The sequence below is a fragment of the Dama dama genome, chromosome 9 (genome assembly GCF_033118175.1).
Source record: "Dama dama isolate Ldn47 chromosome 9, ASM3311817v1, whole genome shotgun sequence".
In the NCBI taxonomy this organism is placed as follows: domain Eukaryota; kingdom Metazoa; phylum Chordata; class Mammalia; order Artiodactyla; family Cervidae; genus Dama; species Dama dama.
The window spans coordinates 13,084,160-13,112,101 of record NC_083689.1 but is presented as its reverse complement, the minus strand read 5'-3'; the positions used below and the strand labels follow the sequence as shown (position 1 = coordinate 13,112,101).

The following is a 27,942-nucleotide window of genomic DNA, read 5'->3' as shown; positions in this document are numbered from 1 at the left end:
AATATTCAGGATTGATTTCCTTTAGGATGGACTAGTTGGATCTCCTTGCAGTCCATGGACTCTCAAGTGTCTTCTCTAACACCACAGTTCAAAAGTATCAATTCTTCAGCGCTCAGCTTTCTGTGTAGTCCAACTAACATCCATACATGACTACTGGAAAAACCATAGTTCTGACTAGATCGACCTTTGTTGGCAAAGTAATGTCTCTGCTTTTAAATATTCTGTCTAGGATTGTAATAACTTTTCTCCCAAGGAGCAAGCGTCTTTTAATTTCATGGCCTCAGTCACTATCTGCAGTGATTTTGGAGCCCCCCCCAAATAAAGTCTCTCATTGTTTCCATCGTTTCCCCATCTATTTGCCACTGTAATAGATATAATGGTCATCTGAATTAAATTCACCCATTCCCATTCATTTTAGTTCACTGATTCCTAAAGTGTTAATGTTCACTCTTGCCATCTCCTGTTTAATCACTTCTAATTTACTTTGACTCATGGATCTAACATAACAGATTCCTATGCAGTATTGTTCTTTACAGCATCAGACTTTATTTTCACCACCAAACACATATGTTTCCACTTTGGCTCAGTGTCTTCATTTCTTCTGGAGCTATTTCTCCATTCTTCTCCAGTAGGATATTGGGCACCTACCAACCTGGAGAGTTTATCTTTCAGTGTCATATCATTTTGCCTTTTCATAGAGAAGCAAAAGGCAAAGGAAAAATGGAAAGATACACCCATCTGAATGCAAGTTCAACAAGGAGAGATAAGAAAGTCTTCCAAAGTGAACAATGCAAAGAAACAGAGGAAAACAACAGAATGGGAAAGACTAGAGATCTAGTCAAAAAAATTAGAGATTACAAGGGAATATTTCATGCAAAGATGTGTACAAAAAAGGACAGAAATGCTATGGACCTAACAAAAGCAGAAGATATTAAGAAGAGGTGGCAAGAATATACAGAAGGACTATACAAAAAAGATCTTAATGATCTGGATAACCACAGTGGTGTTACCACTAACCTAGAGCCAGAAATCTTGGAGTGTGAAGTCAAGTGAACCTTAAGAAGCATCACTATGAACAAAGCATGAACTGTAAACTTCCAGCTGCACAAGCTGGATTTAGAAAAAGGTGAGGAACTAGAGGTCAAATTGCCAACATCCATTGGATCATAGAAAAAGCAAGAGCGTTCCAGAAAAATACATTTACTTCTGCTCTATTGACTAAGCTAAAGCCTTTGTGTGAATAACACCAAACTGTGGGAAATTCTTGAAAAGATGGGAACACCAGACCACTTTACCAGCCTCATGAGAAATCTGTATGCAGGTCAAGAAGCAACAGAACCAGACATGGAAAAATGGATTGGTTCCACGTTGGGAAAGGAGTATATCAAGGCTGTATATTGTCACCCTGCTTATTTAACTTATATGCAGTGTACATCATGAAAATTGCTGGACTGGATGAAGCACAAACTGGAATCAAGATTGCATGGAGAAATATCAAAAACCTCAGGTATGCAGATAATACCACCTTTATGGCAGAAAGTGAAGACAAACTAAAGAGCCTCTTGATGAAGATGAAAGAGGAGAGTGAAAAAATTGACTTAAAGCTCAACATTCATAAAACTAAGATCATAACATCTCATCCCATCACTTCATGGCAAATAGGTGGGGAAACAATGGAAACAGTGACAGATTTTATTTTCGTGGGCTCCAAAATCACTGCAGATGTTGAGTGCAGCCATGAAATTAAAAGATGCTTGCTCCTTCGAGAAAAATTATTACAGTCCTAGACAGCATATTAAGAAGCAGAGACATTACTTTGCCTACAAAGGTCCATTTAGTCAAACCTATGGTTTTTTTCCAGTAGTCATGTATGGATGTGAGAGTTGGACCATAAAGAAGGTTGAACACAGAAGAATTGATGCTTTCAAACTGTGGTATTGGAGAAGACTTTTGAGAGTCCCTTGGACTGCAAGGAGTTTAAACCAGTCAATCCTAAAGGAAATCAATCCTGAATATTCATTGGAAGGATTAATGCTAAAGCTGAAGCTCCAATACTTTGGCCACCTGATGCAAAGAGCTGACTCTTTGGAAAGGACCCTGATGCTGGGAAAGATTGAAGGCAGGAGGAGAAAGGGACAACAGAGGTTGAGAAGGTTGGATGGCACCCTGACTCAAAGGACATGAGTTTGAGCAAACTCCAGGAGATGGTGAAGGACAGGGAAGCCTGGCATGTTGCTGTCCATGGGTCACAAAGGGTTGGACATGACTGAGTGACTAAATAACAAAAAACTCAGTTCAAGAAATAGAGTTAGGGCTTCTCTGATGGCTCAGTGGTAAAGAGGCCACCTGCCAATACAGGAAACACAGGTTCGATCCCTGATATAGGAAGATCCCACATGCCTCAGAGCTGATAAGACCATGTGCCACAACTATTGAGTCTGTGCTCTAAAGCTTAGGAGCCACAACTACTGAGCCCACCCACCCTAGAGCCAGTGCTTCACAGCAAGAGGAGCAAGCACAACGAGAAGCCCATGCACCGCAACTAGAGAGCAGTTCCCATTCACCGAAACTGGAGTAAAGCCCTGAAGCAAAGCAGACCCAGCACAGGCAAAAGTAAGTAAGTGAAATTTAAAAAAAAACAGAGATACATAAAATAGATGCACATCATGTGGGAAATGTTCTAATAATCTCAGGTGGTTCTGAGAGATTGAAAAGAAGAGAAAGCTTCCCTAATTCTGGCAGCATTGCATCCCCAGTTATAGCTTCTTGATTCCCAGAATAGCTATTAATAGTAGAGCCGCAAAAAGCAATTTATCCAAATGAGAAAGGAGTCGTATATTTACTAGGTCAAGACATCCTATCCACTAGAAACATGAGCAAAGGGACTAAAGCCGCAATTTACAAAATGAAGCACCTCATTTCTAAAAACAGTGAAGATTTTAAAGATGAAATGGTAAAAGACCTTCCTAAGTGGTGTTATATGCAAAATTTTGAAATAAAATTTTAAATCTTGGATCTACCACTGCTGTTTGAATTTGGAGAAACATCCAATCTATCCTAAATGTTCTCATCCTCACATAAATAGTGTCCAACCTCCCCAGGTAGCCGATAGTTTTAGTCAATTCATATAATAACTTTAGCAGAGTTCCTTCCTATCAGTAAATTAATGGCTATTACTGGTTTTTATTCTCTTTGTTTAGTAGTGTGTGTGTGTGTGTGTGTGTGTGTGTGTGTATGCATATGCTCACTTGTGCCCAATTCTTTGACCCCATGGACTATAGCCCTCTAGTCTCCTCTGTCCATGGGATTTCCCAGGCAAGAATACCAGAGTAGGTTGCCATTTACTCCAGCATGGGGTCTTCCTGACCCATGGGTCAAACCTGTGTCTCCCGCATTGACAGCATATTCTTTGCCACCGAGACACCTGGGAAGCCCTAGTTGTTTGTGTGTGTGTGTGTATGTGTACCAATATGCAGTTGTGTGCTTGCATGTGCACATGATTGATCCCTCTGTTAAAGGCATGTTTATTCTGGGATGCATTCAAAAAAAATTAGAATCCACTGCAGTAAAGGAAAAAAAGTAGTTTTAAATGAAGGTCAGTGATGCTAATGAGTGAAGACACTGTCAGAAGAGCCAGTTTCAAAAAGAAGGGCAGTATCTCTGTGCTGAAGCAACGTCAGACTCAAGGGGCCACACACTGGCTACTCCGCTTGCTTCATGATGGCGCCCACCTCAAGGCCCTGATCTAACTGCTGTTCCGTTTCCTACTCCATGTTTATTTAACCACACTTTCTTTTGTATCTCCCAGTAGTGGGTGAGCCTGGCCCTTTTCTCACATTTGATTTCTTGTGGTTTGGACTTTGATATCTTTTTTGACAAACCAATGAGCACACTGTCATTCTAATTCTGTTCCTCATCCATTAGGATAATGGCACCCTACTGCTGAACATATACTATAAAATCCTGCATTTTCGATGACAATCTACCCCCTTCCTTCATATAATTTGTGCCTGTCTACCTTATGTAATGGCAACCCACTCCAGTATTCTTGCCTGGAGAATCACATGGACAGAGGAGCCTGGTGGGCTACAGTCCATGGGGTCGCAAAGAGTTGGACACGACTGAGCGACTTCACTTACCTTATGTAATAAAAGCATTTACTTCATTGTCTTTGCTTTCTCTGTTATAATGTATTTTCTTAATGAGCAGAGACATCATCTGCTTTATTTACTTCTAGATTTTCACCAAAGTGTGCATTTAAGTTGAAACAACTTTTAAGAAAATGACAAGTCAATAAATAAAAAAGTGGTGCTGAAAATAAAGCTCTGCTAAATAGAGTAGATTCAAATAATTGTATCAAATTGAATAAATATGTAATACTAATATTTAAAAATATATAAAATAATAATATATTAATTACAACAACATGGGTCTGTAATTTAAGATGAATGGGACACCTTGGAAATAGAATAGCAAAATATAGCTTTAAATCCATACTGAAGGAAGCAGTATCCAACTTATAATTTCATTCTATATAATTATTAATAGGATCAGTCATGCTTATTAAACAATACAAGAGCTCTTTAGTTGCATACAGATGAGTATGTTCCACACTTGGCAGGAGATAATTGTTTTTTAAAAACTATAGATTTAATCACAAGACATAAAACAGTAGAAATAATGAAAACTCAGTGCTAAATAAGATAGTAATATGCATAAAAATCTATTCCTTGCTATTAAGGATGCAAAAAAATTTCATGTTTAAAAGCAATGAGGGGAGCACTGTGACTGACTGATAGATTTGATCACACACAATTTATAAACTTTCACACAACACCAGTAATGTATCTATACCTACATGGTACAGAAGAATTAAATACAACAATCTTGTTTAAAAAAAAAAAAAAGCTTTTTTTTAAGAATGGGGTTTTTAAAAGGGATAAAACACTCAGATCCAAGGACACAAAGCTAAATACTTGCAAAGACAATTCATATTTAGAAAGTAAAAGTCTATCAAAGCCAAAGATTTTTAAAGAATCCACCTGCCAAAGAAGGAGACTCAGGTTTGATCCTTGGGTTGGGAAGACCCTCTGGAGAAGGAAATGGCAATCCGCTCCAATATTCTTCCCTGGGAAATCCCTTGGGTAGAGGAGCCTGGTGGGGGACAGTCCACAGCACCAACAAAACCAGACATATATTTAGCCTCCCAGGTAATGAAATAATTACTAAGCAGTGCTCGCTGGTATATTCCTTCATGCATATTATACAAAATATTCTTTATCATGTTAATACCAAGTGGGAGACAATGCTGAGAAAAGCAAGTGTCATGAATTGCTGTTGTAACATACTATGTACTTCCATGGGTCTGTATCCTTCTCACAAAAAATGGAACATGTTCAAATACACCTCGTTTGCAAAAACTTCACTGGTCACATCTCGAAACTCAATATTCTGTTTTCCTACTCCTCTGAACTGCCAAACAACTCAGATATGTTCTAATTTTATGGGAACCACTTTGTGCTTCCCATGTCTTCTTCATTCCCATCCAACTGGAATTCCACTCCCATCAGTTAATTCTCAACAATTATCCTTGTATTACTGAGTCCACAAACACTATTTTTAGTATATTAAACATGTCAATTTTGAATATATTAGTTCACTTAGAAAAACATGGCAACCTCTTAGCTCTAGATTAAGCTGGCTGAACACTCCTGTGACTTTGGAGGTCTCCAAAGTCTCCACTTAGTTTCCCTCTGAATCTCCCCTTAAGTTCCTACCACTGTCAGACTCATCTGAACAGAGTCTCTGAGTGGAAGTTCCCCAATTCTTGGAAACTGACAGTTTAGTGTGGAAATCCAATTCTTCCCTGAATAGTTGATGATGGAGATTGAAGCTCTTTCTTCAGACAGGATGGCAGGAAGGAGTGAAATACTGGTTCTCCAGCCAGATTTACAACAACAAAAGCAGCGATCATGTCCTGCCTACCCAAGGTTAACCCTGCTGTGGGACTGCAGGTGGAGAAACAGTTATAGCTCTCTGTCTGCTTATTAGGCACAGTTTCCATGGTTACTCCCACCTCTGAATACATCATAATCCAATAGGACTCTTGTCTGGACAGGAGGAATTTTTTCCCCTGCTTATTCTCTATCCCCAGGAGACCAGATCAGAAGACAGATGAGTTCAGATTTACTATTCCTTTTCCATGAACTCATCTGGCTTCCAGAGCCCTGACTTCACTGCACCTTATCATAACCTCAAGTTGACAGTTTCTCCAAATCTAAGGCTGAGGAACCTTTCTTGAGTAGGACACATTGACCTCCAAAGTATTGTCTTGTGGTGAGAACATCTCCTGACATCTCTAGAAAATTGATATTCCCTTTCTCAACAAGGGATAGAGATGTGTTCCTTTGTTCTAGATACACTGGGACTGTAGACCTTAGATTCATGATACATTTGCAAAATCAACTGGGAAATTCATGTTAGTGATGCAAACTAAGAGATGCCATTAACATTTTTTAAATGTTGATTATATTATATGTTTGGCTTTTATGATGCACCATGTGCTGAACTTGGAGCATTATATGGATTGTCTTATTTTTCCCGAAAGTTGATTTTCTTATTTCTCATGAACGTTCATTGTCTGATATCCATACTATGATCTACCTCATTCTGCACTTGCAGCAATGGAACTCAGAAACATTAAGAGATCTGCCAAAGTTATGAACTGAGTAAGGGATGAGCTTTGATTGGAACTCCCTCAAGATATTTCCAGTTCTCATGCTATAGGACAGTGTATCTCAGCTGGGGTGATTTTGCTTCCAGGGCACACTGGAGATTCTCTGCAGATGTTTTGGTTGTTACAGTTGGACAGTTGCTACTGCTACCTGGTGGGTGGAGGCCAGGAATGCTGCCATACATTCTTCAATGCACAATGCTCTTGTGGCCCAGGAGTTAACGCCATGTGATCCTGGGGTATGATCTTTTTAATCCTCTGTAGAATTTGGTTTACCACTGTTTTGTTTATATTTTTTCCATGTATACTTATCAGGGATATCAAACCATAGTTTACTTTTTTCTTCTTTAAAAAATGTTGGATTTTTTTAAAGTTTTATAGAGATATAATTCACATTCCATATAATTCACCAGTCTGAAATGTACAATTCAACTTTTTAGCACATTCACAGATATGTACAATCATCAACACATTTAGAACGTTTCCCGACAAAGTTCATGATGCAGTTGTCAGAATCTGCTTGCCTATGATGCCTTTCAAGAGTCTTAGCTACTGTTCTTCCAGTCTCTCCCCACTTCCTTCTCATGAAGTTCATGTCAGTTTTCTGGATGGGTGTGAAAGAGCTGGGTGTTCTGCACAGCTGGGGAAGCTGGGCTCTCACTCATATGCTCTCCCTTTTCAGGGGAGAAATCACAGTACAAAAGGCCATTTATGGCACTGAGCTGTTTCCCTTCAGGGGAGGCATAATGCCCGAGAAACCAACTAGCTTGAAACATAAAGACAGACACTTCCAATGAGAGACATGGATGTGGAACAGCTTGCCTGGGAAAGATCACCTTGTAAGCAGACAATGTTTCAGGTAAAGCCCTAATAATAATGAATTTCTAGAGGTCAAGTGTGGACATGCCGTATGAGAAGAAATACATTGCAGGGGGTATTATTTCACTGTAACTAGTAGATAGCCATGCAGATTGGCGGAGGTTGACCAGACAAAGCTGTTTGTCAGATGAAGCTCTTGGGCAAAGAACTCTAGGAGCTGGCAGTTTGTAGTTGGACTGAGAAAGCTCACATATGAAAGGAAAGGAATCAGGGTGATACATGTGGAAGACACCAGTATCTAATATAGAAAAAGGTAGTATGGTTTAGGCCTTGGGGATTTGTTGAAAGTCTAGTATTCTTGAATTCATTATTGTGAAGGCTCTGCATTGGTGCAGAGTGAGCACACTGGGTTGATAGGATCATACACAACATACACAATGTAGAGACTTACAGCTCTATGGACTTATGAGCATCTGAAAAGTGGACCAGAACGTCACCAACTACATAATCTCATTTGATATGAAAGGCACTTTAATAAACCATATGATTTAAGACAGCTTGTTATGCAGCAATTGCCAACTGATATAAAAATCAAAGCAAATGGCAATGAAAGCAGATGTAATGGTCTACTGCTTTTTATTTTAAGCATATGTGTTGCTTTGGAGACAATATTCCTGATTATTGTTTAAACTTGTTACTGGATTATCAATGATCTCATTTAAGGTTCTGTTCCAGGGAACTTGGGGAGGTTGGAAGGACATGCATGCTGTGCAGATGAATGGTGATCCTGAATCACAGACTGGGTAAAAAATTTGAGGATTATTGAGTCATCCTTTGACCACGAAGGTTGAAGACTCCTGAGCAGGAAGCAGGTGTGTAATGGTTTACCTGGCTATTGTTCCTTCACTGTTTCTAATTCTTTACTGATTATGACAAAATGTATAAAAGAGAAGATCCCTTGTTCAGACAAATAGAAAAGCCATAATTGCAGGCAGCACAGGAATTTTTTAGCCAAAAAAGAATAACACAGGGAGCTCAACTTGGTGCTCTGTGACAACCTAGTGGAGTAGTATGGTGTGGGAGGGAGGCTCAAGGGGGATGCTCCAGTGTTCCTGCCTGGAAAATCCCATGGACAGAGACACCCAGCAGACTACAGTCCGTGGGATAGCAAAAGAGGCAAACACGATTTAGCGACTAAACAACAACAGGAACAACACGTGGTAGATATTGGGGACACAGCCTGAATAATTATATGACACCAGGAGACCAGTTATAAAGCTCAGTGGCATGAATAAATTCCATATTATCAGGAAGCACAGTTAAATGGATGATATAGAAAAATGCCAGAGCCAAAATCAAAACGTTGGTTTCAGACTTTACTCTGCAGTTGAATTCTACAAGTTACTTTAGCTGCCAAAGGCAATTTTTCCTCTTGAGTAGAGAAGAATTTTTTTTTTAAATACTTGAGAAGATGGATGTTGCTTAAGATAATGGCCTTAAGGAATCCAATTTTTCCTACCAAATAAATGGAAATTTCCAAATATTTCTCACCCATGTTTGGGAAAAATTTAGGGAAAGTAGAAAAATATATTTAAAAAAAGGAAAATTGTGCATACATCAGCTTATTAAGAAAGCTTAATCAATTGAGTTACTTAAGTTATATGCTGAATTTTAAATCAAAGAATGCAAAAGCCAGGCAATACATATAAGGAACAAGTGCTCTTTCCACAATCTGATCAAGAATCCCAATTTCTCATTGGGGTGCACGTGTCTCTTTCAGATCTGGTTTCCTCGGTGTGTATGCCCAGAAGTGGTATTGCTGGGTCATATGGCAGTTCTATTTGCACTGGAAGACCCAGAGGGATTGGGTACAGAGGGAGGTGGGAGGGGGGATCGGGATGGGGAATACATGTAAATCCATGGCTGACTCATGTCAATGTATGACAAAACACACTACAATATTGTAAAGTAATTAGCCTCCAACTAATAAAAATAAATGAAAGAAAAATAAAATAAAATAAAAGAATCCCAATTTCTGACTCTAATGCTTTGAGCGCTGCAATTACCAGCACTTCCTCAGCCCCAGGACAAATGGCCCTTTCATAGCTGCCACTCCAAAGAATCTTCTCAGAGCCCTCTTTATGTCTTTATTTCTCAGACTGTAGATGAAAGGGTTCAGCATGGGTGTGACCACAATGTACATCACCGAGGCTATTGCACTTGAGTGTGAGCTGTGGGTTCCAGTAGAGCTAAGATACAATCCTAAACCTGTACAATAGAATAGGGAAGCAACAGAGAGGTGAGATGCACAGGTGGAAAATGCTTTATACTTCCCCTCAGCTGATGAGATTCTACATATGGAGGAAACTATCCTAGAGTATGAGTAACATACACCAGCCAGGGGGATAGCACCAAAGAGCCCAACTGCAAAATATATCACAGTGTTATTAAGAGAGGCATCAGAACAGGCAAGTCGGAGTACTTCTTTCAAGTCACAGAAAAAGTGGGGGATTTCCAAGACTGAACAGAAATACAGTCTCAGTACCAGTAAGCTTTGCACCAAGGAATTCAGGGCACTCATCATCCAGGACACCAGCACCATCAGTCCACAGAGAATAGGGCTCATGATGACTGTATAGTGCAGGGGGTGACAGATGGCTATGAAGCGGTCATAGGACATGACAGTTAGAATTAAGTTCTCCAACTCTACAAATAGCATGTAAAAATGCATCTGGGTGATGCAGCCTTCATAGGAAATGACTTTGCTCTGTGTCCTTATGTTCTGCAGCATCTTTGGGATGGTGGTGGAGATGAAACAGATGTCTACAAAGGACAGGTTGGAGAGGAAGAAGTACATGGGGGTGTGGAGGTTGGAGTCTGAGATGGTGGCAAGAATGATGAGCAGATTCCCAAACATACTGATCAGGATCATGGAGAGGAAAAGTCCAAATATGAGAGGCTGCAGTTCTAGTTCCTCTGATAATCCTAGAAGAATAAACTGTGCCATTGCTGTATCATTTCTTTTCACCATGTGGTGGTGATCACAACTAGGGAACAAAAAAAAAACAACTGCATGATTAATTTCTACCTGTGTGCACATTAACACAGTAAAATGCAGTGAATTACAATATTTAATCATCTTTAAGGAATCTACTGTGTCATCTATGATTAGAAATTCCTGTTTAACACTCAACATTTTCCCTAAGAGGTCATGATTATACAGTTTTAAAGCAAATGCCTTTCATATATTCTAAAAATTCATGTTGAGTACCATCCATCTTCTAGGGTAAATGTGTGAAGATGCCAAGAACTAAACTTCCAACAATGCAATGATGAAGAAAGAATATGAGTGAGCCAATGGAAAAATATACATATGCTGTCTCATGTGGTAACAGATGATATGGGGAAAAAAGGCAGGTATAAATTGCCATGCATGGATATGTTACATTTTAGTGATAATTCAGGAAGATCTGCAAAAAAAGAGACCTGAAGTAAGACAATCCAGAGACATCAGTTTACCTGGGGACCCAGTGTGCCCTATTGGGAAAAAGACTCTGCAAAGTACCAGAGGGTAGGGCTTGTTTCAAATATTGAAGACTCAAAAGGCAGCAAAAGCGTAAAGGGGAACAAGCAAGAGTGAGTGTGAGGAGAAATGGTATCAGAGGATGCTAAGGAACAAGGTCTTCCTGCTACAGCTAAACCTTCAGACACAAGGAGGCCCTCATCCACATGTTGTTACTTTCACATTTTTATATTTGTTTTGATTCCTATGAATTAAAATGAATTGACTCCTTTATTTGCATCATCTGGTTGACATTATTGTGTCTGTGTTTTAAGGGTAACATTTTGGAGTGGATAAATTTAAGTATCACTTCTCAGAGAATTGCTCATTCCCCACAACACACACTTACACACATCATGTCTTACTGGGCTTGTTACTCTCTGGCTCCTCTCACTTTTGGCCACAATAATTATGAAAGGAGTGATGAAAGAAAGTCATCATCCTTACGTTACCTTTGCCCTAGATGTAGAAATAGTACCCAATTCTAGATGGTAAGCTTCCCATGCACTATATTCCATTCAAATATGACTACCTTGTGCTCTGTATTGGGCTTCCCCTGTGGTTCAGCAGTAAATAATCCCCCTGCAGTACAGGAGATGCAAGAGACATGGGTTTAATCCCTGGGTTGGGAAGATTCCCTGGAGGAGACCATGGCAACACACTCCAGCATTTTTGCCTAGAGAATCCCATGGACTGAGGAGCCTGGTGGGCTACAGTCCATGGGCTTGGAAAGGGTTGGACATGACTGATGTATGCCAGATGTATGCATTAAAAAAAATTAAAACTGGTTCAAGAAATTGAGAGAGTGAAAATTCCTGTGGAAGAAAATAAGGTCTACCTGTGTGTCACATTCCTTAGTGGTTGCCTTGCCCTAGGGTACAGGTCTTAAGGTATGTATACCTCTGTTATGCAGACATTTCATCCTCTAGGACAAGTCTGATGGCATCAAGGATCTACACCATCGAGTCCCCCACAACCCTGTATTGAATATTTTCATTCTCAAAGCAAAATTTAATAAACTCAGCTGGTCCCTAAGAGACCATGGAAAAGAGAAAGATTCATTGATTCTGGTAGCTTTCCAACACCAGTTATATTACCTTGATGCTCAAAATACCTCATAAAATATTCTAGAGCAATTTATCAAAGCAGGAAGGAATAATCATTTTAGGACAACAGGAGCATTCCAGTAGAAAGTGAGCAAAGGGAATAAGGGCTTCCTTGGTGGCTCAGATGGTAAAGAATCTGCCTGAAATTCAGGAGACTTAGGTTTGATCCTTGGGTCATGAAGATTCCCTAAAGTAGGAAGTGGCAACCCACTCCAGGATTCTTCCTTGCAGAAACCCATGGATAGAGGAGCCTGGTGGTCTACAGGCATGGGGTCACAAAGAGTTGGACACAACTGAGCAGCTAACACTTCCAAGGGAATAAACCCACAACTTACAATGGAAAATAGACAATACACAATAGTAGATGAGGATTGTAAAGGATAAATGGTAACAGACTTTTGTAAATGATCTTGAATACAAAGCTTTTGATTCAGAAAACTGACTTTTGAAACTCAGTGCGATCACATATTAGCCGTTTGAATGTAGTGGATCTACAGACCCATTCTAAGCATTAATGACCTAATTCAAATAGTGGGGAGAGTGGTATCTATCCTCCTAATTTGGAAGATGAATTTAGTCAATATTGTAAAAGTTTAGCAGAGTTCCCTTCTGTTACTAAATTATTAAGTATTACAGAGATGTGAATTTGCTTGTTTTTTCCTTCTACCTTCCAAATGTCTCCCTTGCTTCCCTACCTCTTGGTATTTAAGAATTCCAAAGTAAGATTCCTTTTCATACCCCTCTTTGCATTCTAACACAATATTTTCCTGTGAATATCTAATGTGAGGAAAGATACTGTGAAATGTTTGTCTCAAGAACGCTATTGAAAGGCAATATATACTTCCATAGATATGGCTCTTTCTAATAAAAATGGAAGGTATTCAAATACTTCCCAAATTTAAAAGTCTTTTTGTAAATGCTGATATTTCATTTCCCATGCCTCCAAACCAACTTGTCTTACTCTCCTTAAATGTATAACTGCTCTAACATGCTCTGATTTTACTGGAACCACTTTATGCTCCTCATTGCTTCCTCATCCTCATCCAACTGGATTTCCATTCCCATCACTTAATTGTCAACACTCATTCTTGTGCTGCTGAGTTCATCAAACACTTCTCTAACATATTGAATAAATGAATTATAAGTTAATTAGTCAACCTAGTAAACAACAATGGCTAATATCTCAGCCTGGTGTGGGCCAACTAGGCTCTCAAGTAACCTCAGAAAAAGGTTTTCCACTTGTATTCTCTCTCAAACTTCCTTGAAGTACCTATAGGACTCTCACAGTCACCTGGATGGGGACGACTAGAGGAAAGTCCCCGTGTGTATATCCAAGTTCCTCTGTGGATGGTTTATGACGAAGACTGCAGCTCTGTTCTCAGGCAGGTCAGAAGGAAAGAGGGAGCATTAGTCCTTACTCAGATGTAGGACTCCAAAACCAATAACCATGCCCTTTGCACCCCAAGGTTGTACAGATTGAGGGATTCAGCCAAGGAGATTTTACAGCTCCCCATGTCCGTTCATTAGGTACTGTTTCCATTTTTACTCCCACATCTGAGCACAACACTTCCCTGTGGGACACTGTTCTAGATAGGAGAATTTTCCTGATGAGTCTCTTCTCCCAGAAGGCTAATTAGAAGTCAGATGAATCTAGTTTTTATTGAACTTGCCTCTTCCCATGAACTTGCCTGCCTTCCAGAGGTCTAACCTCCTTGCACTTTATCCTTGTGTGTGTTAAGTCGCTTCAGTTGGGTCCAATTCTTTGCAACCCTATGGACAGTAACCTGCCAGGGGCCTGTGTCTATGGTATTCTCCAGGTAAGAATACTGAAAAGGGTTGCTATGCCCTCCTGCAAGGGATCTTCCCAACTCACAGATCAAACCCACGTCTCATGTATCCTGCATTGGCAAGTGGGTTCTTTTCCACTAGCACCACCAGGAAAGCCCATATCAACTATACTTCAATTGAAAAAATAACTTAAAGAAGCAAAAAATGGTATTGACATAATTATGTGACATAGATTAGTAATAAAATTGGCAAAAGAGTAGACATGCAGTTCACTTCAGTCACTCAGTCATCTCTGACTCTTTGCAACCCCATGGACTGCAGCAACCCAGGCTTCCCTGTCCTTCACCATCTCCCAGAGCTTGCTCAAACTCATGTCCATCAAGTCAGTGATGCCATCGAACCATCTCATCCCCTGTCATCCCCTTCTCCTCCTGTCTTCAATCTTTCCCAGCATCAGGGTCTTTTCTAAGGAGTCAGTTCTTTGCATCAGATGGCCATAGTATTGGAGCTTCAGCTTCAGCATCAGTCCTTCCAGTGAATATTCAAGACTGATCTTCTTTAGGACTGACTGGTTTGATCTCCTTGCAGTCCAAGTGACTCTCAAGAGTCTACTCCAACACCACAGTTCAAAAGCATCAGTTCTTTGGTGTTCAGTCTTCTGTATAGTCCAACTCTAACATCCATACATGACCACTGGAGAAACTATAGCTTTGACTAGATGGACCTTTGTTGGCAATGTAATGTCTCTGCTTTTTAATATGCTGTGTAGACTGGTCATAGCTTTTCTTCTAAGGAGCAAGCATCTTTTGATTTCATGGCCACACTCACCATATGCAGTGATTTTGGAGCCCCCAAAAATAAAGTCTCTCACTGTTCCAATTGTTTCTCCATTTATGTGCCATGAAGGGATGGAATGGGATGTCATGATCTTAGTTTTTTAAATGTTGAGTTTTAAACCAGTTTTTTCACTCTCCTCTTTCCTTCATCAAGAGGCCCTTTAGCTCCTCTTCACTTTATGCCATAAGGGTGGTGTTCTGCATATCTGAGGCTATTGATATTTCTCCCAGCAATCTTGATTCCAGCTTGTGCTTCATCCAGCCTGGCATTTTGCATGATGTCCTCTGAATATAAGTTAAATAAGCAGGGTGACAATACACAGCCTTGACATACTCCTTTCCCAATTTGGAACCAGTCTGTCATTCCATATCCAGTTCTAACTGTTGCATCTTCACCTGCATACAGATTTCTCAGGAGACAAGTCAGGTGGTCTGTGGTCTGGTATTCCAATCTCTTGAAGAGTTTTATACTGGTTGTTGTGATCAACACAGTCAAAGGCTTTGGTGTAATCAATAAAGCAGAAGTAGATGTTTTCTGGAACTCTCTTGCTTTTTCTATGATCCAGTGGATGTTGGCAATTTGATCTCTTTTTCCTCTGCCTTTTCGAAATCCAGCTTGAATTCCTGGAAGTTCATGGTTCATATACTGTTGAGGCCTGGCTTCGAGAATTTTGATTATTACTTTGCTGGAGTGTGAGATGAGTGCAATCATGCAGTAATTTGAACATTCTTTGGCACTGCCCTTCTTTGGGATTGGAAAACTGACCCTTTCCAGTCCTGTGGCCACTGCTGAGTTTTAACTGAATGTAATACTCAATGTTCCTAGAAACAGTGCCACATAGTAGATGTTCAATTATTTGTAGAAAGAATCAAGAATAAGGTACAGTAGAGATGTACATTGGGCTTTCCAGCTGGCTCACTCAGTAAAGAATCCACCTGCAATACAGGAGACCCAGATTCAATTCCTGGATCAGGAAGATCCCTTGGAGAGGGAAAAGCTACCCACTCCAGTAGTCTTGCTTGGAGAATCCCATGGACAGAAGAGCCTAATGGGTTACAGTCCCTGGAATCCCGAAGAGTAAGATATGACTAAGCAACTAACACTCACTTTTCAAAGTGATTTCAAGATAACTGAATGCAACAATATTCAATAAAAATCTGCAATTAACTTCTATAAGGACATAAAATATTAACAATTTAATGATATCAACATGGGCTACTATTTCAATTTAAATTCCCAAAGACTTAGAAATAAAATAACTTAAAGGATTTTAAAATGTGGGAATAAAGGAGTACTCAAGTTACAATCTGTTCACATATTAATATATTTGGATTCAAATACACTTATAAAAGATGAAGGTGATCTTTTTCCAATGGCAAAGAAGAATGCTTTCCAGGTGCTCGCCAAAGGCGATACAACTTTTAGAAATATGTTTATTTATCATATTTGATAAATATGTTGATAAATATGTTTATCAAGAAAGACTGATCAGAGCAATAACAAGTAACAGATTTCTATGTATATAAATGTATAAATGGTTATTCATTAGCACTATGCAAAAGAACATTCACTTTAGTTTTTGTTTATAACAAGGATTTGCAAGTGACAAGTATTAAAGTGACAGTTCAATTATTGCAGTAAAAAAAAAAAAAAAAAAAAAAAAGCCAAAAAGTAGAAAAGCAATGGAAAGAACACCATATGACTAAGTGATATGGAACTAAAGAGCCTCTTGATGAAAGTGAAAGAGGAGAGTGAAAAAGCTGGCTTAAAACTCAACATTCAAAAAATGGCATCCTGTCTCATCACTTCATTGCAAATAGATGGGGAAACAATGGAAACAGCGACAAACTTTATTTTCTTGGACTCCAAAATCACTGCAGATGGTGACTGCATCCATGAAAATGAAAGGTGCTTGCTCCTTGGAAGAAAAGCTATGACCAACCAAGACAGCATATTAAAAAGCAGAGACATCACTTTGCCAACAAATGTCCATCTAGTCAAAGCTATGGTTTTTCCAGTAGTCAGGTAGGGATATGAGAGTTGAATTATAAAGAAGGCTGAGCGCTGATGAATTGATGCTTTTGAACTGTGGTGTTGGAGTAGACTCTTGAGAGTCCCTTGGACTGCAAGGATATCAAACCAGTCAATCCTAAAGGAAATCAATCCTGAAAATTCATTGGAAAGACTGATGTTGAAGCTGCAACTCCAATACTTTGGCCAGCTGATACAAGGAACTGACTCCTTAGAAAAGACCCTGATGCTGGCAAAGACTGAAGACAGGAGGAGAAGGGGATGACAGAAGATGAGGTGGTTGGATGGCATCACCAGCTCAATGGACATGAGTTTGAGCAAGCTCCGGGAGCTGATGATCAACAGGGAAGCCTGGATTGCTGCAGTCCATGGAGTCGCAAAGAGTTGGACATGACTGTGTGACTTAGCTGAACTGAGTAATAAAAAGAACAACATGTGACTGAGTATATGATATCAAACATTCTCACTAATACATCTACATACATAAAATAATTAAATTGCATGCAATAATTTTGTGAATAAATGAAACATCAAATTTTTGTTTAAAAGTGTGATCAAATATAGGAATGCAAGCAATCCAATCAAAGCATACAAAACAAAGGACTCTCACAGACAATGTTTTTTATCAAGAAAGTAAATGACTAAAAAATTGAAATATATATACAGCATCATTGGTAATAAAATAATTGCAAGTGTTATAATTAATAGTAATTAAAGATTTTAGTGTGCCCATTTTCACATAAAACATTTTATGTGAATATCCAGAGATAGAAAAGATACTGAGATATATAAGTTCCAAGAAATGCTGCAGTAGGCATGTATTTGCATAAATCCTTTGGTCGGGATTTATTCTTGCAATCCTTATTGTAAAATTCAGACTTAAATAGAAGAATGTAGGGAAAATCACTAAACCATTCAGGTATAACCTAAATTAAATCCCTTGTGATCACACAGTGGAAGTGATAAATAGATGCAAGGGATTAGATCTGATAGAGTGCCTGAAGAACTATGGATGGAGTTTCATAACATGTCCACAGGTAGTGATCAAAACCATCCCCAAGAAAAGAAATGTAAAAAGGCAAAATGGTTGTCTGAAGAGGCCTTACAAATAGCTGAAAAATGAAGAGATGCAAAAGGCAAAAGAGAAAAGGAAAGATATATCCATCTGAATGCAGATTTCCAAAAAATAGCAAGGAGAGATAAGAAAACCTTCCTCAATGATCAGTGCAAAGAAATAGAGGACAACAATAGAATGGGAAAGACTAGAGTTCTCTTCAAGATGAGTAGAGATACTGAGGGAACAATTCATGTAAAGATGAGCTCAATAAAGGACAGAAATGGTATGGAACTAAAAGAAGCAGAAGATATTAAGACAAGGTGGCAAGAATACATAGAAAAATTATACAAAAAAAAAGATTTTTTTTTCTGTTGTCCTCTAGGAATTTTTATTTGTCTATTTATTTTTAATTAATTAATTTTACTTTACAACATTGTATTGGTTTTGCCATACATTGACTTGAATCCGCCATGGGTGTATATGTGTTCCCTATCCTGAACCCCCCCTCCGACCTCCCTCCTCATCCCATCCCTCTGGGTCATCCCAATGCACCAGCCCCAAACATCCTGCAGACTGTTCAATACATCTGTGTCTCTTTTGCTGTCTCAAATACAGGGTTATCATTACCATCTTTCTAAGTTCCATATATATGTGTTATACTGTATTGGTGTTTTTCTTTCTGGCTAACTTCACTCTGTATAATAGGCTCCAGTTTCATCCACCTCATTGGAACTGATTCAAATGTATTCTTTTAATAGATGAGTAATATTCCTTTGTGTATATGTACCACAGGTTTCTTATCCATTCGTCTGCTGATGGACATCTAGGTTACTTCCATGTCCTGGTTATTGTAAACAGTTCTGTGATGAACATTGGGGTACAAGTGTCTCTTTTGATTCTGGTTTCCTCAGTGTGTATGCCCAGCAGCAGGATTGCTGGGTCATATGGAAATGACTCAGATAACCACAATTGTTGATCACTTACCTAGAGCCAGACATCCTGGAATGCGAAGTCAAGTGAGCCTTAGGAAGCATCACTACAAACAAAGCTAGTGGAGGTGACAGAATTCTAGCTGAGCTATTCCACATCCTAAAGATGATGCTGTGAAAGGGCTTCCCTCAGTATGTCAGGAAATTTGGCCACAGTGGCCACAGGAATAGTAAATGTCAGTTTCCTTTCCAATCCCAAAGAAGGGCAAGGCCAAAGAATGTTCAAATTACTGCACAATTTCACTCATTCCACATGAGAGCAAGATCATGCAAAAATCCTCTAAGATAGGCTTTAACAGTACATGAACTGAGAACTTGCAGATGGACAAGCTGGTTTTTGAAAAGGCAAAGGAACCAGAAATCAAGTTGCCAATATCTGTTGGATTATAGAAAAAATAAGAGAATTCTAGAAAAACATCTATTATTGTTTCATTGACTACACTAAAGCCTTTGACTGTGTGGATCACAACAAACTGTGGAAAATTCTTCAAGAGGTGGGAATTCCAGACCACTGTACTTGCCTCCTGAAAAATCTGTATGCAGGTCAAGAAGCAACAGTTAGACCTGAACTGGTTCCAAATTGGGAAAGGAATCCATCAAAGGTGTATATTGTCACCCTGCTTATTTAACTTATATTCAGAGTACATCATGTGAAATGCTGAACTGGATGAATCACAAGCTGGAGTCAAGATTGCCTGAAGAAATATCAATAACCTCAGATATGCACATGACACCACTCATACGATAGAAAGTGAAGAGGAGCTAAAGAGCCCCTTGATGAAGGTGAAAGAGGAAAGAGAAAAAGCTGGCTAAAACTCAGCATTCAAAAAACTACCATCATGGCATTTGGTCTCATCACTTCATGGCATCTGGTCTCATCACTTCATGGCAAATAGATGGGAAGCAATGGAAATGGTGACAAACTTTATTTTCAAGGGGGAATAAAAGCTATGACAAACATAGTGTATTAGAAAGCAGAGACATTATTTTTGCTGACAAAGTTCCATTTAGTCAAAGCTATGGTTTTTCCGGTAGTCAGGTATGATTGTGAGAGTTGGACTATAAAGAAGGCTGAGTGCAGAATAGATGCTTTTGAACTGTGGTGTTGGGGAAGACTCTTGAGAGTCTCCTGGACTGCAAGGATTTCAAACCAGTCAATCCTAAAGGAAATCAATCCTTAATATTCATTAGAAGGACTGATACTGAAGCTAAAGCTCCATTACTTTGGACACCTGCTATGAAGTCTGACTCATCTGAAAAGACCCTTATTCTGGGAAAGATTGAAGACAGGAGGAAAAGGGAACAACAGAAGATGAGATGGTTGGATGGCATCACTGATTCAATGGACATGAGTTTGAGCAAGCTGTGGGAAATGGTGAAGGACAGGAAAGCCTGGGTTGTTGCAGTCCGTGGGGTCTCAAAGAGTCAGACACAACTGTGGGACTGAACAACCTGGTCAGGATCTTTCTAATTAATATGAAAACCAAGGACATGACTTAGGGAGTGAACAACAGTAACAACATACTATAACCTACCTTAGAACATTATCGTGATTGTCTGCAAAAATTTTTATTTGTGATGTAGCCATAAACAAATGTAGTCATCATATAACATTTATGATGTAGTCTCCTTATGCACTTCATCCCCCATTATATTAATGATACTCAGAAAGGTTTAATGTTAAGCTCAATGAAAGTGAAAGTGAAATTGCTCAGTCATGCCTGACTTTTTGCAACCCATGGACTGTAATCTACCAGGCTCCTCCATCCATGGGATTTTCCAGGCAAGAGTACTGGAGTGGGTTGCCATTTCCTTCTCCAGGGGATCTTTCCAACCCAGGGATCGAACCCAGGTCTCCGGCATTGTAGGCAGATACTTTACTGTCTGAGCCACTAGGGAAGTGTTCAATATTTTAAACCAAATAAGAGATGGAGTCTTGATTGGAATCTCTCAGGGGGCTCCCAGTTTTCAAACCCTGGAGCAGTGATTCTCAACCAAGAGTGATTTTTCAATTAAAGATATTTGGCAATATTTGAAGGGGTCCTACTGAACTCTTCTGATGTACAGGACATCATCCAGTGCAAGTAATCATACTTCCCAAATATCAACACTGAGAAGGTGATGAAACCTATTCTAGACTAGCACTTCTCTGAATCCACTGTTTCTACAAATTACCAAGGATTGTATTTCAAATATAAGTTATTTTTCAGTAGGCCAGATCAGGGGCCTGGGGCCCTGCATTTCTAACAAAATCCTAAGTGTTATTTGATAGTACAGGTCCTGGTCTGTGGATGTCAATTTAAGTACCAAGAAAGTGATTCTGTGTTAGATTCAGGTGTAAGTAGTTTTAGGCCTTCACCCAGAATCCTCCATTCTTTCTTAATTTTGAAAGAAAAGATTTTTGATCACCTTTTAGGTAGTGATAAATTTTGTGTTTGATTTTTTATAGAAGTATTGAGAGACATCAAATAACTTCTATTAGAATAAGATTTTGTAGTAGTCACAATAAGATCCTCCAAAAGATGTCTACAGGAAAATCTCAAGAACCTTAGAATAGCCTAGTTTACATAACTAGCTTAATTACAATAGCAGAGGAAATAAGGTTGCTCATCACTGATCTTTATTTAAGAATATTAGCACAGATATCCAGGTCAGACTAATACAATTATGATGATTTTTCTAACCATGCAAGAGGGAGTAAGAGTTGGAATTAGAGAGAGAGTTAAAATGCCAGGCACCTGCATTTGAATATGGAGGAAGGACCCTGAACTATGGAATGGTGGTGCCCACTAGAAGTAAAACAGAAAATTTAATGCAACCTGTTTTGGAGGATCCATAAGGATCACAGTCTTGCTCAATGAGACTTCAGGCCTCTGACCTTACATAATTTTATGGCAGGCACTTTTTTTAACACACAGGTGTGGCAATTTGTTATTCTAGCAATAGGAATCTAAAATATATTTGTCCAATCATCTACTATTTCTAGGAGCTCAGCTAAAGATTTTTGATTCACACAATAAGCTTCTCTTAAATAGGACATTTTGTGTTGAACTCCTACCATATATAGGAGGAAATCAGAGTCACCTTAGAGATCTTTTTCCCATTAGCTGATACACAGAATTTTTTTTATCTAAATGTAAATGTGGCTCTGATTTTGAGGCCTTTGAAATTTAAAATAGGAAAAGTACATCATTATTGAAATTAATAACCTACTTTAAATCTTTCTGTTAACATTTCTACATTCTTTCTAGTTTATGTTAATTCAAGCATTTTTTTTTTCTTACTTCTATCCTTCCAACTTTCTCTCAAGTTTTCTTTCAACACAATCGATGAGATTACTAATGAGACTGTGTGCAATAAATATATGTGAATGGGTTTATTTCAGAGAATGGTGTATACAGATGCAGGCACATATAAACATATATGTACTCCTAACCTTGAATATGGTTTGTGGACTCAGCAAATATTTCTATGCATTGCATAAATACCTCACAATATCCAAGTGAAGCTAGAATTTATCATCTCATATTTTCTTATGAAATAAAAACAGAGGCTTAGTTCAGGTCAGGTCAGTTCAGCTGCTCAGTCATGTCTGACTCTTTGCAACCCCATGAACCACAGTACGGCAGGCCTCCCTGTCCATCACCAACTCCCAGTGTTCACACAAACCCATGTCCATTGAGTCAGTGATGCCATCTAACCATATCATCCTCTGCTGTCCCCTTCTCCACCTGGCCTCAATCTTTTCCAGCATTAGGATCCTTTCAAATGAGTCATCTCTTCCCATTAGGTGGCCAAAGTATTGGAGTTTCGGCTTCAGCATCAGTCCTTCCAATGAACACTCAGGACTGATCTCCTTTAGGATGGACTGTTTGGGTCTTGAGAGGGACTCTCAAGAGTCTTCTCCAACACCACAGTTCAAAAGCATCAATTCTTTGGTGCTCAACTTTCTTTATAGTCCAACTCTCACATCCATACATGATGACAGGAAAAGTCATAGCCTTGACTAGATGGGCTTTGTAGGCAATGTCTCTGCTTTTTAATATGCTGTCTAATTTGGTCATAACTTTCCTTCCAAGGAGTAAGTGTCTTTTAATTTCACTGCCACAATCACCATCTGCAGTGATTTTGGAGCCCAGAAAAATAAAGACAGCCATTGTTTCAATTGTTTCCCCATCTATTTGCCATGAAGTGATGGGACCAGATGCCATGATCTTAGTTTTCTGAATGTTGAGCTTTAAGCCTACTTTTTCACTCTCTTTTTTCACTTTCATCAACAGGCTCCTTAGTTACTCTTCACTTTCTGCCATAAGGGTGGTGTCATCTGCATATCTGAGTTATTGATATTTCTCCCTTCCTCCAGCCTAGCGTTTCTCATGATGTACTCTGCATATACGTTAAATAGGCAGGGTGACAATATACAGCCTTGACGTACTCCTTTTCCTATTTGGAACCAGTCTATTGTTCCATGTCCAGTTCTAACTGTTGCTTCTTGACCTACATATAGGTATCTGAAAAGGCAGGTCAGGTGGTCTTGTATTCCCATCTCTTTCAGAATATTCCACAGTTTATTGTGATCCACACAGTCAAAGGTTTTGGCATAGTCAATAAAGCAGAAATAGACGTTTTTCTGGAACTCTCGCTTTTTCAGTGATCCAGTGGATATTGGCAATTTGATCTCTGGTTCCTCTGCCTTTTCTAAAACCAGCTTGAACAGCTGGAAGTTCACGGTTAATGTACTGCTGAAGTCTGGCTTGAAGAATTTTAAGCATGACTTTACTAGCATGTGAGATGAATGCAATTGTTTGGTAGTTTGAGGATTCTTTAGGTTTGCCTTTCTTTGGGATTGGAATGAAAACTGACATTTTCCAGTCCTGTGGCCACTGCTGAGTCTTTCAAATTTGCTGGCATATTGAGTGCTGCATTTTCACAGCATCATCTTTCAGGATCTGAAATAGCTCAACTGGAATTTCATCACCTCCACTAGCTTTGCTCATAATGATACTTTCTCAGGCCCACCTGACTTCACATTCCAGGATGTCTGGCTCTAGGTGAGTGATCATACCATCGTGATTATCTGGGTCATGAGAATCTTGTTTGTACAGTTCTACTGTGTATTCTTGCCACCTCTTCTTAATATCTTCTGCTTCTGTTACTTCTATGCCATTTCTGTCCTTTATTGAGCCGTTCTTTGCATGTAATGTTCCCTTGGTATCTCTTATTTTCTTGAGGCAATCTCTAGTCTTTCCCATTCTATTGTTTTCCTCTATGTCTTTGCACTGATCGCTGAGGAAGGCTTTCTTATCTCTCCTTGCTATTCTTTGGAACTCTGCATTCAAATGGGTATATCTTTCTTTTTCTCCTTTACTTTTCCCTTCCCTTCTTTTCACAGCTATTTGTAAAGCCTCCTCAGGCAGCCGTTTTGCTTTTTTGCATTTCTTTTTCTTGGGGATGGTCTTGATTCCTGTCTCCTGTACAATGTAACATACCTCCATCCATAGTTCATCAGGCACTCTTTCTATCAGATCTAGTCCTTTAAATCTATTTCTCACTTCCACTCTATAGTCATAAGGGATTTGATTTAGGTCATACCTGAATGGTCTGGTGGTTTTCTCGACTTTCTTCAATTTCAGTCTGAATTTGCCAATAAGGAGTTCATGATCCAACCACAGTCAGCTCCTGGTCCTGTTTTTGCTGACTGTATAGAGTTTCTCCATCTTTGGCTGCAAAGAATATAATCAATCTGATTTCAGTGTTGACCATCTGGTGATGTACATGTATAAAGTCTTCTCTTGCATAGTTGGAAGAAGGTGTTTGCTATGACCAGTGCGTCTCTTGACAGAACTCTATTAGCCTTTGCCCTGCTTCATTCTGTACTCGAAGGCCAAACTGTCCTGTTACTCCAAGTGTTTCTTGACTTCCTACTTTTGTATTCCAGTCCCCTATAATGAAAAGGATATCTTTTTTGGGTGTTAGTTCTAGAAGGTCTTGTAGGTCTTCATAGAACTGTTCAACTTCAGCTTCTTCAGCGTTACTGGTCGGGGCATAGATTTGGATTACCGTGATATCGAATGGTTTGCCTTGGAAACGAACAGAGATCATTCTGTCATTGTTGAGATTGAATCCAAGTACTGCATTTTGGACTCTGTTGTTGACTCTGATGGCTACTCCATTTCTCCTAAGGGATTCCTGCCCACAGTAGTAGATACAATGGTCATCACAGGTAACTGAGGCTCAGGGAAATTATATTGTTAATAAGAACATTTAATTGTGCACCCTTTAAATTATTCACAAGTGGAACCATATACTATACTCTTAATTTTGGACATTTAGAAAGCTGTATACTTTAAAAATGTGCAGTTCATTGTATGCAATTACATGTTAATGAATCAGCTAAAAATTAAACATTTCTAGTGCTGCGTGGTTTAAGGTAATATGTTAAGCACAAGTAGTTGAGTCACAGCTAAAATTGGTTGGAGCTAGGAAGAAAGCAAAGTGTCAAAGTGTTTTATTTATATATTTTATATCACATATGTCATATACATATGATATTTATATTATCCATTGTCTTTTACTGATTATGAAAGAAATTAGAAGGGAGAACATAATTCATTTAGAGCATAGGAAAGAATCACATTCTTAGGCTGCAACAATGGAATTTTTTTCAAGCAGAAAAAGATACAATTACACCAAACAATCCTACACCCCAGTGATAAACATCTTTACACACAGACAATGAAATGACATGCACCAATAAGTAAACGACACCATGAAAAAAAGTTTGCATAGAAATAATCTTACAGAAATTTTTGCTACATCATACTAAAGTTCCCCTCTGACTCTAGGTTTTATAATGTCAAACTCTTACTGAAATTTTTGTTTCATGTACACACCAATTAGAGACATGTTTTTGATGTTCACTTTTGCCAGTGACTCATGTGGGTAAAGTGGACACTGAGCTACATAGAGAACAGTACACTGTGAGGGCATAAAACCAGATAAAGTACTATGAAACACACTACCTGTTAATGTCTACTATTTTTCAGAAAGAGCAATTATAGTGGTGATGTTTCAAGATACGATGAACCAAAATGTGATAAAATGTAGTTTCATATTTTACTCTCCTATGAAATTATGTAATAGGTTTGGGTACAGTTTTTTTCCATAAGTGTAATTCATGATTATTCTTTAGTAAAATGAAAGAAAAAATACTCAGTATAAAGTATTTCATTTCAGAAGAATTTATTCTTAAGAAATGGGTGAAGTCTCATGAGATAATTGGAAATTTACATATATGTCACGCAAGAATCAATTTGAGAGAGTAGAAAAAATGACAAAAGAAAAAAACTTAGATAACAGAGAAAATTTAATAAAGGTTATTTTTAAAATTTTATAGATAAGTTTAAATCAAAGAAATGGAAATACCAGGCTATAAATTGAAGAAGCAATTACTATTATCACAATCTGAACAAAGAATCACAATATCTGCCTATGAGGCTTTGAGTCCTGCTGTCATGGGCATTTCTTCAGTCCAAGGGCAAATGGGCCTATTAAAATGTTTCCATCCCAAAGAATCTTTTCAGAGCCCTCTTTATGTCTTTATTTCTCAGACTGTAGATGAAGGGGTTCAGCATGGGTGTGACCACAGTGTACATCACTGAGGCTATTGCACTTGCTTCTGAGCTGTGGGTATCAGCAGAGCTAAGGTACACTCCTAAACATGTAAAATAAAATAAGGAGACAACAGAGAGGTGAGATGCACAGGTGGAGAATGCTTTATACTTCCCCTGAGCAGATGAGATTCCACAGATAGAGGACACTATCTTAGAGTAAGAGTAAACAATACCAGCCAGGGGAACACCGCCGAGAATTCCAGATCCAAAATACAGCACTGTGTTATTGAGGAAAGAGTCAGAACAGGCAAGTTGGATCAGCTGTTTGATTTCACAAAAAAAGTGGTGGATTTCCAAGTCTGAGCAGAAGGACAATCGCAATATCATTAAGCTGTGTAACAAGGAGTTCAGGACACTAATGATCCAGGAGACCAGAACCAGCCATCCACAGAGCTGGACATTCATGGTGACTGTGTAATGCAGGGGGTGGCAGATGGCCATGAAGTGGTCATAGGCCATCACAGTCAGGAGAATGTCATCTAATCCTGCAAAGAGAATGTAAAAATGCATCTGGACAATGCAGCCTTCATAAGTTATGACTTTGCTCTGTATCTGAACATTTTGCAGCATCTTTGGGATGGTAGTGGAGGTGAAGCAGATGTCTATAAAGGACAGGTTGGAGAGGAAGAAGTACATGGGGGTGTGGAGGTGGGGGTCTGAGCTGACGGCCAGGATGATGAGCAGGTTTCCAAGTACAGTGATCAGGTACAAGGAGAAGAAAAGCCCAAATATGAGGGGCTGCAGTTCTGGTACCTCTGAAAGTCCCATGAGAAGAAAGTTTGAAATGTATGTATTGTTCCCTGGTTCCATATAGTGAAGGCGACTCTTGGAAAAAAAGAGAACAACGTGACTAATTTTTCATGAAATTTGCATAACTCACATAGCTGAAATACTATTATTTCTATTTTGCTTGCAAGAAACTGATGTTAATATATTATATGTAGATAGACCCTCCCTGAGGATGTATCCCACTTCACCTCTCACCAGATATCTTTATCACATTGTCAGCATACTTCCAAAAAGTTCATGTATTTTCAGTTTTAATGAGGAATTATTTCAGATATTTGAGAAATATTTTATATTGAGGGCCAACATGCTCCAAGCACATATAGGGAATAAGTAGAGGTGCTGAAAAACAGATTTCCCACAATCCAAGGATGGTGAAAGATGATATTCAAATAAATATATTTTATGTCAGAAGGTGAAAGATGTTTTGTTTTGAAGAAAACCAAAACAGATATAAAGGAGTGAGTAGGAGGGAAATTTATTATGTACTGAGTGTTCAGGCAAGGCCAACAAACAAGAGGTTATTTGAAGAGATGTTAAGAACGAGACAGAAGGATACAG

General features: G+C 38.9%; 2 protein-coding genes across 2 annotated transcripts; both read right to left on the bottom strand.

The window, feature by feature from the left end:
• Positions 1-9,614: 9,614 nt before the first annotated feature.
• On the bottom strand, positions 9,615-10,583 carry LOC133061597 (olfactory receptor 7A17-like). Its single transcript, XM_061149567.1, has one exon. The coding sequence runs from the start codon at positions 10,581-10,583 to the stop codon at positions 9,615-9,617; it is 969 nt and encodes a 322-aa protein (XP_061005550.1).
• A 9,195-nt stretch (positions 10,584-19,778) lies between these two features.
• LOC133061216 (olfactory receptor 7A17-like) lies at positions 19,779-27,405 on the bottom strand (the record flags this gene model as incomplete). The annotated part of the gene is made up of 2 exons (XM_061149202.1): positions 26,499-27,405; positions 19,779-19,798 (listed from the first exon to the last, which is right to left on the bottom strand). Coding segments are annotated over exons 1-2 (927 nt in total), but the record flags the coding sequence as incomplete, so codon positions are not given.
• Between the last annotated feature and the right edge of the window lie 537 nt (positions 27,406-27,942).

Coding starts and splice junctions, on each gene's coding strand:
- LOC133061597 (XM_061149567.1), bottom strand. CDS start 10,583: ATGGTGAAAAGAAATGATACAGCAATGGCACAGTTTATTCTTCTAGGA.